The sequence below is a fragment of the Hyla sarda genome, chromosome 2 (genome assembly GCF_029499605.1).
Source record: "Hyla sarda isolate aHylSar1 chromosome 2, aHylSar1.hap1, whole genome shotgun sequence".
Taxonomy (NCBI): domain Eukaryota; kingdom Metazoa; phylum Chordata; class Amphibia; order Anura; family Hylidae; genus Hyla; species Hyla sarda.
This window is the reverse complement of record NC_079190.1, coordinates 142,574,199-142,593,996: the sequence shown is the minus strand read 5'-3', so window position 1 is coordinate 142,593,996 and position 19,798 is coordinate 142,574,199. Positions and strand designations below refer to the sequence as shown.

At 41.4% G+C, this 19,798-nt stretch overlaps 1 protein-coding gene across 7 annotated transcripts in view; it reads left to right on the top strand.

Moving 5' to 3' along the window:
• The window catches only part of KLF12 (KLF transcription factor 12), a 247,079-nt gene that overhangs the window by 197,039 nt on the left and 30,242 nt on the right, over positions 1-19,798 (top strand). For all 7 annotated transcript variants that reach the window (XM_056555514.1, XM_056555515.1, XM_056555511.1 and 4 more), the window contains one exon: positions 11,518-11,675. In XM_056555514.1, coding sequence (XP_056411489.1) covers positions 11,518-11,675 — 158 coding nt within the window. The remainder of the gene's footprint in view (positions 1-11,517; positions 11,676-19,798) is intronic.

Sequence of the window (19,798 nt, the reverse complement as noted above, 5' to 3'; positions counted from 1 at the left end):
ATACCACCTACGTCCATAGGAATATATGCTATAAAAACAATTTATTTAAGGATACCGGTATCCACGTTTTACCACAACCATTGTGATACTAACAATTGAACGCTAAACTATCGTCACAAACCGGATACACACTATAATACTGCAAGGTTATCCAATACTATTGCCTTTTATCCTGGAAAGCGAACAATAGCTGGTTTCCATATATATATATATATATACACCTGTGTATATATATATATATATATATATATATATATATATGTATAAGTTTTAGAAGCTTTATTATTATTTTTAATTAAAAGTTATACTTTTTAAACTATTTTACTATCAATTGTACTATTCTACCTTATGCAAGGGCCCTGCAGGGGTAGATAGTCATTATATTATAAATAAATATTGAAATATATTGAATTTTCCTAAATCACTTATTTACCACCCATACACTATCCACTCACATCACCCAATCACTTATTGTAATTTCTACTTAATATTTATACACATTTTCTACATACACATATACTCAGGTGATATACCTGGATATATATATATATATATATATATATATATATATCACATCCTTTTCTTTCTTTCACCTTATACCACCAACACATAAATCAATTTATTTACAACTATTTAGTATTTAACTAACTATATAAGCCCAGATTTGAGAAAATATGCAATCAGTATATATATCCATATATACACCTCTTTTATATGTAAATAAGGTTGTATGGGTTACACAACCTTGGCGTGAGTACTCATCTGGCAGTGAATTCCATACAATCACATTTTCGGTTGCAGCTGCCTCCCTACATTTTACAAAGTACATCTAGTCATGCAAAAAACAAGCCCTCATATGGGTCTGGGAATGGAAATATAAAAGAATTATGAATTTTAGAAGGTGAGGAGGAAAAAACAAAAACGCAAAAATAAAATTGGCTGTGTGCTTAAGGTCAAAATGGGCTGTGTCCTTAAGGGGTTAAATGATGATTGGTGTGTAATGACTTCTATTTAAAGGGGTACTCCAGTGGAAAAAATGTTTTTTTAATTAACTTGTGCCAAACAGACTTGTAAATTACTTCTATTTAAAAATCGCAATCCTTCCAGTACTTATCAGCTGCTGTTTTCTCCACAGAAAGTTTTATTTCATTCTAGAATTCTTTTTAGTCTGACCACAGTGCTCTCTGCTGACACCTCTGTCCATGTCAGGAACTGTCCAGAGAAGCATAGGTTTGCTATGGGGATTTGCTCCTACGCTGGACAGTTCCTGATATGGACAGAGGTGTCAGTAGAGAGCACTGTGGTCAGACAGAAAATAAATTCAAAAAGAAAAGAACTGCCTGTGAAGCATACAGCAGCTAAGTACTGGAAGGATTAAGATTTTCAAATAGAAGCTATTTACAAATCTGTTTAGCTTTTTGGCACCAGTGTATTTAAGAAAATTGTTTTCCATCGGAGTACCCCGTTAACATGAGTTTGAATGTGACTGGTTAATTCTGAACACTGCCACATCCCTATCAGTTATAAGAGGGTTTGCACACTGCAGCCAGGTTATTTTGAGGTGTTTTTTTCTTCCTTATAGGGGTACTTTGCCCCCAAGACATCTTATCCCCTATCCAAAGGATAAGGGGATAAGATGTCTGATTGCGGGGGGGCCTGCCGCTGGGACCCCCCCCACAATCTCTGCTGCGGCACCCCAGTCATCTGGTGCACGGAGCGAAGTTCAGATGACTAGCGATGCAGCGCTGGAGGCTCATGATGTCACAGTCACGCCCCCTCCCATAGACTTGTATTGAGGGGGCATGGCGTGACGGCATGAATGGGCGTGGCCATGATGGGACCCCCACGATCAGACATTGGATAGGGGACAAGATGTCTAGGGGCGGTGTGCCTCTTTAAAGATTTAATTCTGTTTTGCATTTGAATTGTTCACGTTCTAGGTCACATTAAAGGGGTACTCCAGCAGAAAACATTTTTTTTTTTTATTAACTGGTACCAGAAAGTTAAACAGATGTGTAAATTACTTCTATTTAAAAATCTTTAGCCTTCCAGTACTTATCAGCTGCTGTATGCTCCACAGGAAGTTCTTTGCTGACACCTCTGTCTATTTTAGGAACTGTCCAAATCAGGAACAAATCCCCTTAACAAACCTCTCCTGCTCTGGACAGTTTCTGACACAGACAGAGGTGTCAGCAGAGAGCACTGTAGTCAGATAGAAAAGAAATTCAAAAAGAAAATAACTTTCTCTGTAGCATACAGCAGCTGATAAGTACTGGAAGGATTAAGATTTTTTAATAGAAGTAATTTACAAATCTGTTTACCTTCCTGGCACCAGTTGATAAAAAAAAAATTATGTTTTCCACCTCTTGAGGAGCGGGCCATTTTTGCCCTTTTTGCCCTTTTTGCCCTTTTTGCACCACCCTATTTTTTTTCAACTCCCCTTCTAAAAATCATAACTCTTTCAATTTTTCACCTACATACCAATATGAGGGCTTGTTTTTTGTGCAACCAATTTTATTTTGTAATTATAAAAAATGTTTTTGTCTCCATAGGGGTCCATTACATGCAATCTTCAGGTTGCATACACTGTTCAATGCTATGCCATAGCAAATCATTGATCAGTGTTATTGGTGCTCTGCTGCTCCATCCTGCCATGGCTGGCTGTAGTATCAGATCATCGCTTGGACAGCAAGGAGGCAGGTAAGGGCCCTCAGCCCGTCCTCTCAGCTGATCGGGACACCAGGGTTTCAGCGTTACAACAAAACCCTCAAAAATTTGCTAAATTGGGTTTTTCATTTAAATTTCCTTATACGTATACCAATTTTTTGTGTTCGCAGTGCATTTTATGGTAAAATGGGAGGTGCCATTACAAAGTACAATTGGTCGCACAAAAAACAAGCCCTCATATTGGTCTGTGGATGGAAATAGTAAAAGGGCAGTATCAAAATATAACGGTACTCAAATCAATATAAATAAAGGCAATACAGAGAAGAGTGAGGGAACATAAGAGTCTCGTATACAATGCAGCAATGGCTACTAACTAGGTATTGCATGCAGTAACTAGTTAGTAGCCATTGCTGCATTGAATACTAGTCTCTAATGTTCCCTCACTGTTCTCTGTATTGCCTTTGTTTATATTGATTTGAGTGCAATTATATTTTAATACTGTCATTTTACCATCACTACTGTATATGCAGGTCCCAGATATATTGTCTCTTTTTTTTGTGGTGTGTGTATTCCTCTTTCATTACTTTTGGTTTTTATATTTTTGATTAAATGTACATATACCTTTTTTTATATACCGTATATACTCGAGTATAAGCCGAGTTTTTCAGCACTTTTTTCAGCACGATTTTTCGTGCTGAAAACACCCCTCTCGGCTTATACTCGAGTGAACTCTCCGCCCTCAGTGGTCTTCAACCTGCGGACCTCCAGATGTTTCAAAACTACAACTCCCAGCAAGCCTGGGCAGCCATCGGCTGTCCGGGCTTGCTGGGAGTTGTAGTTTTGAAACCTCTGGAGGTCCGCAGGTTGAAGACCACTGCGGCCTTCGACATCATCCAGCCCCCCCCCCTCCTCACCCCTTTTAGTTCTGTACTCACCTCCGCTCGGCGGGACGTTAGAGTGCACTGTCCGGTGGGGAGGTCGTCCAGTGGGATAGTGGTTCCGGGCTGCCATCTTCACCGGGGGGCCTCTTCTCCGCGCTTCGGGCCCGGAATAGTCACGTTGCCTTGACGACGACGCAGAGGGACGTTCATTACCAACGTCCCTCTACGTCGTCAAGGCAACGCAGGATTATGACAAGGGGATGATGAAGGGGGGTGTGGGATGATGACAAGGGGATGATGAAGGGGGTGTGGGATGATGACAAGGGGATGATGAAGGGGGGGTGGGATGATGACAAGGGGATGATGACAGGCGGTGATGATGACAGGCGGTGATGATGAAGGGGGGATGATGACAGGGGGGATGATGTATTTCCCACCCTAGGCTTATACTCGAGTCAATAACTTTTCCTGGGATTTTGGGGTGAAATTAGGGGCCTCGGCTTATATTCGGGTCGGCTTATACTCGAGTATATACGGGATATATTTTTGAATTGACTCAATTATTTTTATTTTTTTTTGGTGTCCAGAAAGAAACAAGCAGCCAGTGCTAACACATGTAGTAATATATGAAACTTATTCAGATTGGCGTACCGGCCTGAGGAGGGTCACCCTCTATGATGTCCATATTCCTGAATAGGGCATATGAAATAGGACAACTTTCTGTTAAATAACTAGTTTTAAGCATTGCACAGGTCCGTAAAGTGCTTGCTTGCTTATTTTCTGTTTACTTGATGGCATACTTTTCTTTACAACTTACAAAATTTAATATGTATGTCAGATGGGATTCTAGAGGAGTCTCACTTTCTAACTGCATTTTCTTCGCTAATAATTCAATTTTACAGGAAGGTGATGAATACAGAATATTCAGTCGAATAGTAACACTGCACCAATGACAAATGGATCACAGCCTATATTAGATTAGTTTGACAAGAAATGGATAGTATTTAATATTCATATAAACAGATGGAAGGAGCACATGCTTCTACTGCTGTGGGGGAACAAATGCTCCCCATAGTGGCTACATTTATGAACACATGGTGCAAACTCCATTGTGTATCAGTAATATGAAGATAGTGCTTTACAGCATTTTAAGTAGAGGCAGTTTAGAAGAAAATGCAAAACATTTAAATATAACTCTTTATTTGGTCCATAGTTTTTTTTCCTAGGAAAGCTAGATGACAAGAAATTTGTTACAATGTAAAACTTCAGAAAAACAAATATAAAAAAACAGCTTTTGTAGCTTTTTCTTTTCTTTTTTAATTTTAGAGGAAAATGTTCTTTATGTATACATAGTACAGTTTATTATGATTTTTTTTTTGCTAAAACAGATAAATGCCCAAATAGAGGGACAATAAGTTACTTTGACTTTACTTAACCCCTTAAGAACCAGGCCCATTTTGGCCTTATGGACCAGACCAATTTTATTTTTGCATTTTCGTTTTTTCCTCCTCGCCTTCTAAAAATCGTAACTGTTTTATGTTTCTATCCACATACCCATATGAGGGCTTTTTTTTGCGTCACCAATTGTACTTTGTAATGACATCACAAATTTTAGCATAAAATGTACGGCGCAACCAAACAAATATTATTTATGTGGGAAAATTGAAAAGAAAACCGCAATTTAGCAAATTTTGGAAGGTTTTGTTTTCACGCTGTACACTTTCCGGTAAAAATTACATGTTTTCTTTATTCTGTGGGTCAATATGATTAAAATGATACCCATGTTATATGCTTTTCTATAATTGTACCGCTTAAAAAAAATCTCAGACCATTTTAACAAAATTAATATGTTTGAAATTGCCCTATTTTGACCACCTATAACTTTCTAATTTTTCCGTATATGGGGCGGTATGAGGGCTCATTTTTTGCACCATGATCTGTTGTTTTCATCAATACCACTTTTGCTTAGCTTTTACTTTTTATAAATTTTTCTGGGAATAAAATGTGACAAAAAAGCAGCAATTTTTTACGTTTACGCGGTTCACAGTACAGAATAATTAACAATATATTTTAATAGTTCAGACTTTTATACACGCAGCGATACTTAATATGTGTATTAATTATTTTTTTTACACTTTTTGGGGGGTAAAATGGGAAAAACTGACGTTTTACTTTTTTATTGAGGAGGGGATTTTTCACATTTGTTTACTTTTTATTTGACATTCTTTTACTTTCATTTTTACACTTTAATAGTCCCCATAGGGTACTATTTATAGCAATTATTTGATTGCTAATACTGTTCAGTGCTATGTATAGGCCATAGCACTGATCAGTATTATCAGTAATCCTCTGGTCTGCTCGATCTCAGACCAGAGCAGAAGACCCCGGGAGATGGCCAGAGCCAGGTGAGGGGACCTCCGACTGCCATGCTGGATGATCGGAACCCCTGCGGCAGCGCTGCGGGCGATCCGATCATCCATTCAAAGTACCGCACTGCCGCAAATGCCATGATCTGTATTTATCACGGCATCTGAGGGGTTAATGGCGGACATCCGCATGATCGCGGATGTCCACCATTACCAGCGGGTCCCTGGCTGCCGGTCATGGCAGCGCGTAAATGTACGTCATGGTGCGTTAAGTACCACGGCACCATGACATACATTTATGTCCATTGTCGTTAAGGGGTTAAAGTGTACCTGGCATTTACCTGCATTTTTTTCACAGAGATAAGTCAAAGGTGTTGATAGGTCAAGTACTGGATGTCCAGACTCCACCGATAATTAGAATGAATGGGAAGAAGCAAGCAGCTGTGCGCTTTACTCACCAGATCTCAGTGATCTCTGTCCCATTGCACTAGATGGGTTCCATAAACTTATAATAGAGCCTGTCTATTGCAATTGGATGTATAGCTCAGTGAGCCAGGGAGTGCTGCCCTAAAAGGGGTACTCCAGCCCCAATGCATCTTATCCCCTATCCAAGGGATAGGATATAAGATGTATGTTCGCGGGGGTCCTGCCGCCGTGGACCCCGCAGTCTGTCATTGCGTACTCACCTTTGTGAGCTCTCCGGAGTGCTGGAGACTCGAGTGTCTAGCGTGACGACCATGGGGCCGGAATATTGTGACATCACGACCCCACCCCATTGTGACATAACGCCCCACCCCCTCAATGCAAGTCTATGGGAGGGGGAGCGGTAGGACCCCTGCGATCAAACATCTTATCCCCTTTCTTTTAAAGGGGTTATCCAGGGGGGAAAAAAAACTTATATATATATATATATATATATATATATATCAACTGGCTCCAGAAAGTTAAACAAATTCTTAAATCTGTAAAAAACTTCTATTAAAAATTCTTAATCTTTTCAGTACTTATGAGCTGCTGAAGTTCAGCAGAGAGCACTGTTGCCAGACAGAAAAGAACAACTCAACTTCAGCAGCTGATAATTATTGGAAGGATTAAGGTTTTTTAATAGAAGTCATTTACAAATCTGTTTAACTTTCTGGAGCCAGTTGATATATATATAAAAAAAAAAAAGTTTGTGTATGTTTCTCTCTGATCGTTCTAATAATTGCAGGGGTCTGGACACGCAGACCCTGATCGATCAAAACCTTTTGGCTTGTTTCTGTGACATCTCAAAATTAAAATAACAGGTACTCTATAAGATCAAATCTTATTTTTGTTAAAAAAGGAAAACACATGGATTAGAATTATAAAACGCCTTATTATAAAATTCCTTTATGCCACTTTATCCTGGAAAACCCACTTACAGCCAGCTTCATATATGTATATATGTTTCCATATTACTGGGAACACTGCAGGTAGTTTATTTGCTACAAGGTACAGTATGTGGTACCGCTGGGCTCTAATTTAATTCAATTCCTATAGACTGTTCAGTATCATATAATTTTTTTTATTTTTTATATGAAGAACACATTTTACAAGTCTCTTCAAGAACATACCTTACAGCAATAACTTCTTTAATGTTTTACAGGAAATTGCCTAGACATGTCAATGCTATCTGTGTAAATCCGTTTTTCACTTAACAGTATATGTTTATGTTTATAATATGTGAATAATTTTTGGAGGCTACTATTAGTTTAGCTTTCAATTGCTCAATATGTTATTGGTTCTGATTAGATCTGAGCAAAAAGAAAGGAAATGTATCCTGAATGAAATAACATCAAATAGATATGACAATAAATTTGCTACAAGGGTAGTATTGCAAAAACAGAGGCCAGCTTGGAGTTATATGATGAATCTTTGGCATTCCCTGCTGGGAACAGAAGGTTCTATTGGCTTCACTGCAGGAGAATCTGATAACATGAAGTGTTTGCCAAGATAAGAAGGTTGACTGATTACTAGTAATGATATCAATGGGTGATCTGTAAGGGAGGGGTAAGCATCATATTCTGCCCTTTACTAAATTGACCATATGTATGCCACTTAAAAAAAAATATTTAGGTATTATTTATATGTATATATTGTGTTATGCTGTGTCCTACACTGTGTGGTCTGGGGTATAGAGCTGCCAGGCAATTATATAGTTACCTACCTCCTAGCTCGCATGTGGATGTGCCGGCATTTGTTTGGCCCATGAGGAGCACAACACTGATGTAGGTGTGGATACAGCTGAGTCTATATAGGAACAGTATTTTGCATTATATCGGGAGCATGTGATTAGACTGTATGAGGTATAAGAATAATGTCATTGGCCAGAGTGGGAATGTGGCCTATACTTATACTTGTCCAACAAGGTTATGCGAGTTGGCTGGAAGCTGGACCAAGGTATGGTGTGGATGACTTGAAGCTACATAGTTTGTAAGAGTGCATCAGGAGTGAGAGCCCATAGACAGTGTGATCACAAGGAGGATCCTGTGGTTTACATATTACTGCAAGTTTGTGGATTGCTTATCTGGAGAATAATTAATAACAGTACTTTATTGGTATATTGCGTCCTTTGCTTACAAAAATACTATTCATTTTACACATTCTTTTTTGGGGGGTTAACCATTTTTAACAGTCATTTTCACGTTTTAAGTTCTAGACAGCAGCCTGTGGGAAAACACCAGAATAAAATGCCTAAACTATGTTTCATTTTGGGGGGGAAAAAAACAAGAAAAAAAAACATTGCTTCTGGTATTCTTTTTTATTTTTTACTAGCTGAGTACCTGGCGTTGCCCTTTTTTCCCTACCTAATCCTTGTTATCCTCATATCCTGCCCTTATATCCCGACCTCATATCCCATCTTCATATCCCGACCTCATATCCCGCCCTCATATCCCGCCCTCATATCCCGCCCTCATATCCCGCCCTCATTTCCCGTCCTCATATCCTGATCTCATATCTTGTCCCCATATCTTGTCCCCATATCTTGTCCCCATATCTTGTCCTCATATCTTGTCCTCATATCTTGTCCTCATATCTTGTCCTCATATCTTGTCCTCATATCTTGTCCTCATATCCCGTCCTCATATCCCGCCCTCATATCCTGATCTCATATCTTGTCCTCATATCTTGTCCTCATATCTTGTCCTCATATCTTGTCCTAATATCCCGTCCTCATATCCCGTCCTCATGTCCCGTCCTCATATTCTGTCCTCATCTCTGCCCGCCTATCCTTTCCTTATATCTCATCTTCATATCCTGTCCTCAGGTGGGGCGGAGTTGGGATGAAGAGACTGTAGGCCAAAAATTTAAGAAGGCGTGGTTTTGTGGGAGTGGGCATGACTTGCAAGCCGGATCAATGCACAAAAAGGGTGGAAAACAAAAGGGGTGTGGCTTAAATGGTGTATGGGGCTTTGCCAGTTGCATTGTGGCATGCGGGAGGGGTGTGGTTGGACTAGCACACTCACCAGAAGATCCAGAACAGCGCTTGGAGTAAGGTACTGGAAGTCCTATATACTTGCATGGGACTTACAACAAAAACCCCAGCCATCACGTAAGGGGGTAGGTTAGGGTTAATTTAACTAAAATTTATTTTTATTTGACATAAAAGTAACATGAGTACTAAGTTTGGGGGTGGGTTAGGGTTAATTTATATCTCCTATGTTTGTAGTTGACATACAAGTAACGTGTGTACCAAGTTTTATCGAAATATCTTCAGCCGTTTGGAAGTAATGCTGCAACATACACACACACACACACACACATGCAGAGTTGTATGTATATATATATTTATTTATATATAGATAGATAGACCAGGGAGCTGGTTGAAACGTTGTTCTGGACACCCTCATTGTGATGGAATAAAACTTGTTTGGATTTTACTATTCAGTGTGCTGCGGATATTTCCAATTTCTGCTTACATATGGATCCCTGACCCAGGTCTGGACTCTGCGTGCACCGATCCTTGCTTTTCTAAGGTGCTGCTCTCCTTCTATTATATATATATATATATATATATATATATATATATATATATATATATATATATATATATATAGATAGATAGATAGATTTTAAAATGAAAAGGAAAAAAAGCAGACTAAATGCCAAGAAAATCATTGCAAAGATTTACATTTAATGAGATTTGTATTGATCTGTTGTGACTTCACGAGATGTAGTATATTCTTGTGCATCATCTATGTGTTTAACCCTCCCGTCCCCTATGGCGACAATGCGTGTCATGGGTGGCTGTGATTTGCTGCTACATGATGAAAATTTCCATCATGGTTATATTGTGAGGATTAAATAAAGAATAGGAAAAATTAGATTGGCTGGAATACCAAGACAAGCATAGAAAAATGTGCCGGTATAACAAATTAAAATGCATTTCAGCATTTTTTTCCTATTATGTTGCTATCATGTTCTGGTCAATATATGTGTTTTAGGCTAAGTTTCCACTTGGTTGTTTTTTCTGGCAGTTTTTGGAATACTGCCACTTCAGTTTTTGAGCCAAAGCCAGAAATGTATTAAAAAGGAATAGGACATATAAAGGAAGGACTTAAACTTCTCCTCCCTTATGGATCCACGTCTGACTTCGGCTAAAAAACTGCAGTGGCAGATATCCAAAAACTGCCAGAAAAAAATCCAAGTGGAAACTTAGCCTTACTACAGCTTAGTGATTCCAAAAGTTCTACAGATTTGCTTTTGACAGGGATCTACAGGGAAAACACATATACATAACTGTTTAGAAGTGACACTTAGAGCAAATTAGGTTTAAAATAAAGTCATTGTTTTTCCTACATATATCATCAGCTCACTGATAATATCTCTGTATAACAAACATCCCACAAGATGACCTCATCTTGTATGGTAAATTATATATAACAACATCTGAAGGAAAGAGTCTTTGAAATGATTGATGACAAATAGAAAAACCAGCGCTCGGAGACAGTTCAAAACATGATAACAGTCAAACCATATTGTGGTAGATGCGAGAAAATTGTCCCCTTAGATGGACTCCGAGGTGAGGACAACCGCTTGTCAATACGGGCGCTGTACCTCGTCCCCTCCCGACGGGAGGGGACGAGGTACAGCGCCCGTATTGACAAGCGGTTGTCCTCACATCGGAGTCCATCTAAGGAGACAATTTTCTTGCATCTACCACAATATGGTTTGACTGTTATCATGTTTTGAACTGTCTCCAAGCGCTGTTTTTTCTATTTGTCTTTTTCCTATACACGGACCACGGTACTGTGATTCCGGCTCACCCTGCGCCCTCCCTAAGGGATGTCTATATGACGGAAATCGTTTCAGTGTATAAGCGACAAGAGGACTCTAGGTGTTAGTGGGGGATCACTGCCTTGTGACCTCCCACATACACCGGGTGAGTACATACCTCTTCTACTTCCAATTGCTTTTGGGATTCGAGCGCCGCCTTTTTCAGTTTCACCTATTATATATATATTTTTTTAAATGGTTGATAGAATTAGAAAAGATCCATTTGCAGTTTTAGGGTACTTCATGTGTTGTTTGCACTTTTTTCATGGATCTTTTTTTCAGTTTTTGCATTTGCTATTTTGCAGCTCAGTCTCACCATTTAGTATTGAAAGCACAAGACGACAGCGAAGATCAGAATCTCCAGACTCCAGGAGGAGGAGAATACACAGGTGTGATTTTGAAGGATGTAACAAGGTCTATACAAAAAGTTCTCACCTGAAGGCACATAGAAGAACCCATACAGGTAGAGTACTATCTTCAGAATTCATTTAATTGTTTTGCAGCAAGGATAACCTTTCAGCTGTGTTCAATGTTTCCGTTGCTCTGCCCACGAATTTGACTAATTCATTGCAAATTCCTCTTTAAGCGTGCCCACAGCGTATTTTATGCTGCAGATCCACTGCTGAAGGACCCCTGCTTGGTGGCTTTACATGTGCCTGCTCGGGGCGGCAATACGTTGCTACGAGCAGACAAACTGCGATGTGCGAGTCGCAGCGTGCATGCGCAATATACTCGCACATCACGGCAGCTCTCGGCTTAGCTCATGGAGCAGGGGGAGCGGCCGCGATGCGTGTGATTACACCGCACATGCGCGGCAACTCACACATCGCAGTGTGTCTGCTCGTAGCAGCATATTGCCGCTCTGAGCAGGCACATGTAAAGCCACCATACAGCGGTCCTTCGTCAGCAGATCTGTAGTGTAAAATACACTGTGGGTACGCTCCTGTGAATGTACCCTTAGGCTATGTTCCCACACACATTTTTTGGAAAACTGCCACTGCCGTTTTTGAGCCAAAGTCAGAAGTGGATCCAGTAGGAAGGAGAAGTTAAGTCCTTTCTTTATATTTCCTATTCCATTTGAATACACTTCTGGCTTTGGTTCAAAAACTGCAGTGGCAGATTTAAAAAAAATCACCAGAAAAAAACCTGTGTGAAAACCTAGCCTAAAGAGAACCAATCACCTGGGCCCACATTTATTATTTTTTGTTTCATTTTATGGTATTAGATGTAAAAAAAATTCAAAATAGGATTAATTATTTTTATCTCTTAGTAATGCTGCTATAGACATTACATAACGTTGTCTCGCGCCAGCGTGAGACCCCAAGCTGGATGTTCTTAGCTTCCCCTGCAGCAATACACTCCCACAATGCCTGCTGCAAGAAGTTACAGAGTGATCTCACGTTATCCAGAGAGATCGCACTATACATCTAGACAACCCGGCCAGCAGGCACCCAGATGCGTGATCTGATTGGGTAACCAGACCAATCAGATCACCAGCACCTCCGCTCTCTTCTTCTGACGCTGTGCAGAATGACAATACTCACTGCTCGATCACCCGTAACTGCCTGTCCACCGTCTCGTGTTCACAGCCCCTAACTGCTGCTTCCTGGTGCCTGTGGCGTCAACACATTACAAGAAATGGGGTGCGGGTGGGATTGGCAGAACTGCTGGTGTGGGGGGTTGGGGTGTTCTTTTATGGTTATATTACCCTGAGTCGATATCCATTTTTTTCTGTGTCTCAATTATCACGTTAATATATTTTTCTCCTCTGATGCTGGCCCATCTTTCACTTCAGTCAAAATTGTGTAAATTGTACAGATGTAGCAGTCAACTTGTTACAGCGGCACTACATCTTGCTAGTGCACCATACTGGGCCCCTTGCACTCATGCAATGCAAACTTCTTCTAGCCAGCTTAAAGGGAATCTGTCATTAGTATCATCCTAATGACAGATCTCTAATGACAGATGTCACAGTGCACCCAGAGCTTGAAAATGCCCCCATGCACCAAGATACCTCATTAGCATATTAATAAGACCAGGAATATCGCCTACACGAAGGCACGGATCTGAGAATGGTAAGTACTGTTGTCATTAGTGTCACCCACACTACAAGCTTGTACCAATAGGTTTGTGTAGGTGATTCTGATGACAGATTCCCTTTAATGTAAGTTGGTGGCAGGGGCGTAGCTAGAAACCAAAGGGCCCTGATGCAAAAAATTGCCTTGCCCCCCCCCCTACTAACCCTAATGCTCCTGTGCTCACTTCATAGCCGAGCCTTTAATGTACGGCGCTGTGCGTGAAGTGACATGCTGCAGCGCCGTATATTTACAGCATGCCGTGTCCTTAAGGGATAAAACGGCCGTACTGCTGCGAGCTGGCCAGGATAGTGATTTGGACAAAGTGGTTTGTCAGTTGTCTTCTCAAATGCAGGGCAGCTGCGCTTCACACAGCACACTACAATTAATGTGGCAACAATTAATGTGGCAAGCAGAGCCGGACTGGGACCAAAAATAGGCTCGGGCATATTAGACTATGCAGCCCATGTCTTTTGGGTGGGGGTCCCAGCAGTTGGACGTCCACCAAAATAAAATGGGCTGCATAGTCTAAAAATCACCTTGGTTCAAGTGGCTCTCCAGCTGTTGCAAAGTTACAACTCCCATCATGCTTGGAGAGATTCAGACTATATAGGAGTTATCGTTTCTAACAGCTGGAGAGCCGCAGATTGGGGTACAGTTTCACTAATAACCCCTACTAATCTTACAAGTGACTACAGCAATGATGCGAAAAAGACAGACTAAGCAATGATTTGACTCACAAGAGACATCTTCTCTGTTGTCTTTCCTTTTCTTTACTTCTTCATCTGTCCCAGAAGCCAGGTCTTCTTTCAGTTACATCTTCCTCTGCCGAGTCTGATGTCCGGAAATTATTGGGTCCTCTCTTTGTTAGCAGATTCTCTTTCTCTGTATGACAACAATAATCATTATAACCCTGTCAAACACTGCACCCCCTAAACATCACATTGTCACACACTGTGCCTCCTAAATATATCCCTGCCACACAATGTGCCCTCTAAATATACCTCGCCAGACATCATGACCCTAAAATTGACCCTCTAAGTCCCTCTAGACCCATCTTTCCCTTCCTTTAGACCCCTAAGGGCTCATCCGCACTGCAGACATTTAGTCAGCAGAATGTCCACTTGCAGCAGGCGCCGCTGAATGTCCGCTGCAGTGATTCCACAGTATGTACAGAGCAGCAGAATCCCATGGAAAATAGGACTCTACTGCAAGTGGATTTCTGCAGCCGAATTCTGCCAGCAGAATGTCAGCAGTGTGGACAAGTGCTTAGTCCCCCCCCCCCCAGACCCTTTAGTCCTCCTCCAGACCCTTTCTTTTTCAGACCACAAAGTCCCCCAGACCCTCATTTTTTTTCTTCCCTAGACCTCTTTGCCCCCCCCACCCAGGTCTCCAAGTCTCCCCCAGACTACTTTGTTGCTTTCCTGCCCCTCCCCCTGTAATTCGCAAAACTTCCCTGCCACCAGTGATCCTTTATACTCCTCCGCCAACCCTCACCCCTCTGTCATCCTCTTCTTCTTTTTCAGCCCCCCCTTTCCTCCTCCATGCTCCTTTTTCCAACCCTCCCCTCTGTCCTCCTCCATACTCCCTTTTCCAACCCTCCCCTCTGTCCTCCATGCTCCTTTTTCCAACCCTCCCCTCTGTCCTCCTCCATGCTCCTTTTTCCAACCCTCCTGTCCTCCTCCATGCTCCTTAACCCAACCCTCCTCTCTGTCCTCCTCCATGCTCCTTTCCTAACCCTCGCGTCCTCCTCCATGCTTCTTTTCTAACCCGCCCGTCCTCCTCCATGCTCCTTTTTCTAACCCCCCATCCTCCTCGCTGCTCCCTTTTCCAACCACCCCCGCCTCCTCTGTCCTCCTCCATGTTCCTTTTTCAGAGGAGGAGGGTGGTTGGAAAAGAAGGTCAGAGGGGGGCTCCTTCATGCTCTATTTTCCACCCTCCTCCCATCTGTCTTCCTCCATTATCCTTTTCCAACCCCCCCTCCCCATGTGTACTTCTTCATGTTTCCCCCCCCCCAATCATACTCCATGCCAGTTTTTCCCAACCAGTTTGCCTCCAGCTGTGGCCAAACTATAACTCCCAGCATGCCAAGACAGCCTTTGGCATGCTGGGAGTTGTAGTTTGGCCACAGCTGGAGGCACCCTGGTTAAGAAACACTGCTCCATGCTCTTCTAGCCAGCAACCCCTCCCCCACCACTCTCACCTCTGACCTTCTGTCATTATTTTCCAGCCTTGTCCACCTCCTCACCTTGCGGGGAGGATGTACCATCTCTGGTGGCGGGATGTCCTGCGCATTCGGGGCAGGGACCGTGATGTCAGGTGCGTGCTTCCGACGTCTGCTGCTCTTAAAGTGTCATTGTCCCTGCCCCGGCCGACTTTACTTGGCCGGGGGACCGGACTTAATGAGGCCCCCTTCAGCGCCAACAGAGAAGGGGGCCTCGCGGGGAGCAGAACTGCCAGAGACGTTTTTATTTTTAACATCCTGGGTTTGCCCAGTCTGGCCCGGATGACAAGGCGGGGTTGGACAGTCAAGGCATTATGCGCTGCGCTGTCCTTGCCTTGCCCTTATCTGGTCTCCCTTACGTTCCCGTTTGGCATTAGCGCTAACCCTATAGTAATGATGGCGATGGCCGGCCACCGTGTAAATATGGCAAGGGGGCCCCTGGTGCAGGGGCCCGGTCGCCATGGCAACCATGGCGACCATCTATAGCTATGCCACTGGTTGGTGGGGTTGGGTGCTCTTGCATTCTACGCAGTGTATGTGAGGTAAGTGGTAATGCTGAGCAGCAGCATATATAGTATTGTATGCTTAAACACTTGCCCCCCTTGAAAGCTCAATGGGCCAATTAACACAGTAATGTGCCATCAACTATGTTGGCAAGAGCTGGATCTGTATATAAATATAATGATATATAACAGTTGCTATTATTCATGAAGTGGCACTGCCTCTACCCACCTGCTTATGACGACAGATTTCTCCCTATGTAATGGCCCCATTAAGACCCAGCCCTTTTCTAATGGGTAACGTAAAGTTGTATGGTTTATTAAATGTTTGTGTTGTTATCGTATCATCATAGGTTTGGGACACTAACAATGACTATTAGGTATGTCAGGGGAACACATGCAGCATGTTTCTCTTTAAATATACAATTTTACACTTCCTATTAACCCCATCATGCTTTGTGAGGTATATATCCATCATGGAGCATTATGGATGTATGGATATGGGGAGAGTATATGGTGCCTCACTATCTTATAGTTTCACATTTGCATCTATTACACCATAGCTGTATAGCTCTCCATGTTTTATCTGCATGTTCATGTTTCACCTATATCCTTGTGCTGGCAGTGTGCTGCTGTATTCTTCTGTTGCTGTATATCTAGCCTAGTAGCATGCGCCTGCAGGCCAGGTCCATATAATAGTTTGGTATCAACTAAAGTGCTGGCTGACTTATTCTTTGCCTTTATCAGTAGCTAGCTACATAAGTGTACTTTGCTGTCCAAGATTACAATGTGGGCGTCATTGATGGTTCAGAGGTCGGATCGACTCAGATACGATTTGATCGCAGGGAGACGATCCTTTATCATTGAATCCAAAGGCCTTTACTTGACATCTGTGGTCTACTGTTACACAGGCTGTACCATTGGAAAACCGACAGATTAATGTTATACATATGTATTGTATTGATCTGCATAAGAAAACAAATCATTTTGTGGTAGCCCAGTACGGGAGTTGTTACCCCGTAACCTTGCTGCCCTGTCAGGCAGCCTCTCTGCAGTGTCCCCTGCCCCCCCCCCCCCCCCTGCATCTGTTCTACTGTAATTGTATATTATCCCCTATGTTATGTATATAAGAATGTTGTATCTTTAAGAAAGGTTAACATGTGATTACCAGTTGTCATGTGATTGTTACCCAGGAGGTATCAGTGACCAGGTGACTTAAGGATGACCAATGGGACCCCCCCCCCCCAGAGTCTCCCCATAAAAGCCCTGGGAGGAGTCTCTTCTCTCTCTTAGTTCCTGAGGCTTTACTGAGGTGCAGTCAAGCCTAAGTGTGTCTGGAGTCATAGGAGGCCTCAAGTCAAGTCTGCAGCCACAAGCTACAAGTAAGCTAAAGTCACAGCTTAGTCTGTCTCCATTCAAGTCAAGTCAGTCACTGTCATCTGTTGTCAAGTCAACGTGGCCTGCACTAAGTTGTCCAAAACCACTACAAGTCCTAGCAAGCCCTTAAGGTCTCTGAAGTCACTGGTCACCTCCGTGGACCCAGTTGCACTGTATAGACTGTACCATCTGTCACTCAGTAAAGCTACAGTTGTCCGTAACTTGGAATCTGAGTCATTATTGCCCCCATGCTTAGCCCAGGATCCAGCAGTATACCTTCTGGTGGTATTGAGGATAAATGCCCTGGCGTCATGAATACAAGGGATTAAACCCATCTACCCCTAGGGTAATTCCATCTGCCCTACATCACACCCCATACCACAACTGCTTGTGAGCTACAACTTCAGGAAGCCCACAGAGAATTAACGGAGCCGTGCTTATGAATGGGCAGTTCTCACCATTCATTTGGGGATACAGGTTAACAACGTTCTTAGGATCGGCGGCTAGGAGATAACTTTCTCAAATGAGAATGCTCCTTTATGGGGTCAATAAAGTGCATTTTGTGCCTTTGGCGCTATTGGAAAATAATGTGGTGCTTTGTATGGAGGGGGTAATATTTATTCATTTTTCTCATTTGATTCTCATTCCATCTCACTCTTTCTCAGATGTCTTTCCTGCTTTTTACATTATTGCTTGCTGAGTTGCCATAGTAGTGTCAAAGGACTGACTCTGCATGAACATTCTGTCATTGGACCTCCATATACAGGAAGGTCACATGTTACCATGGCAAACCCATATCAAATGTACCTTAAGAGATCAAAAGGAGAAAAAATACTCCTAGCATGTCATTATTAGAAAGTGTCTTTACCATCAACTAAAAATCATCCCTGCTTTTAAAATAAAACACAGCACCGCTTTAGGGAATCTGCTTAATTCCTGGTGTGCTGCTTTTACCGTGCTCACAGTGGCAGTACAAGCTGTATAATTTTACTGGATTTGTATGTTTTAGGGGCTTTTTCAGAGATGCCAAATAGTCTCTGGGTCAGAAAAACCTGTTTTAAGCAAGAGGCATTTTGCAGCAAACATGTGCAATTTAAAGCTGACGGCATATTTATGAATGTGGAAGTAAAAGTAATAAAACGTAGGCAATAAAAGGGAGATGTACTGATTATGAAAGTGGAATTGGCAATGCCCTTAGAAAACACTTTTACTTGCAGATTGAAGTTTTATTGGACCATTGCTATGACTCCATCTGCCACTAGATGGGGAACTAGAATTACATATAACATTGTAATGATGTCTACAAGCGGTTTATTTTGATATTGAAACAATAGGGTTTTTTTATTTTAATTATTTTGTTTGATCTAATTTTCTTACATCATCTCTATTTTTACTGAAAACATCAAACGCGATTAGGCAAATACATAATGCTGTGAATGCCTGGGGTTATATAGTCATTTTGAGGTTATAAATTCCTTACCAGTCCATGAGTATGATCTCTTCAACTCATGTGTCTTTCTTCCTTCAAGCCTGTAAAAAAAATATAAATAAATCTATACCTGGTATTTGAAATGTATTAAAGAAAGCAGATGAAAACCACAGTGTTCTTGAATAACAAAAGCTTTTGTCCATTCACATTTTTTTTATTGTGCCTCCGTGTCATTATTTTACATTATTGAGATTAAAATGCCCCGAATTCTTTTTCATTTAATGACTTGTAAAATATCAGGAGCAACAAACATACAAAAACAGATCAGGGCTCCTCAATAACATTTATTCTGGTCTGTGTCTATGGTAAAGGTGTGTATAAGACTCAGTTGTGCTATTTCATCATGAGAAATGGTTTCTACTGCAGTTTACTTTTGTTTTTATTACAGTTTACTGTACTTTATTTTCATCTCCAACTCCGTAAGGTTATATGTGTGTATACATAAGAGTGACATAATCACCACTTAAATGAATTGTGTCATCAGAAAATTGCCTACTGTTTTAATCAAGTTTTATGTTAAACATATATATACATTTTTTTATTTCTAATTTACCATTTTACTATCTACATTTCAAAATATTTCTTGCCTTTACATTCTAACCACTAGGCCTGAATCCAAGCTGAGACTTTCTGTATTACAGTGACAGGTGGCACCAGTGTATTGACAAGACCCCATTTACAATATCTATAGCTCAGCCTCCCCCTCCCTGACAAATGAAGGTCAAAAAGAATGCCCACTATTGTTTCCATGTGAATGGGACAGGTCTTTTCCTTTTTTGACTATATTCATTGGGCTTGCAGTAAAGCATATATCTAAATTCTGTTAAAAACCGCTTAGTCAAGATGGCAGCCCCCAGGTGACACATTTCATTTTAAGAGGACCTTTGGTCAGTTTAAAAATTTTATTTTTATATACTTTTG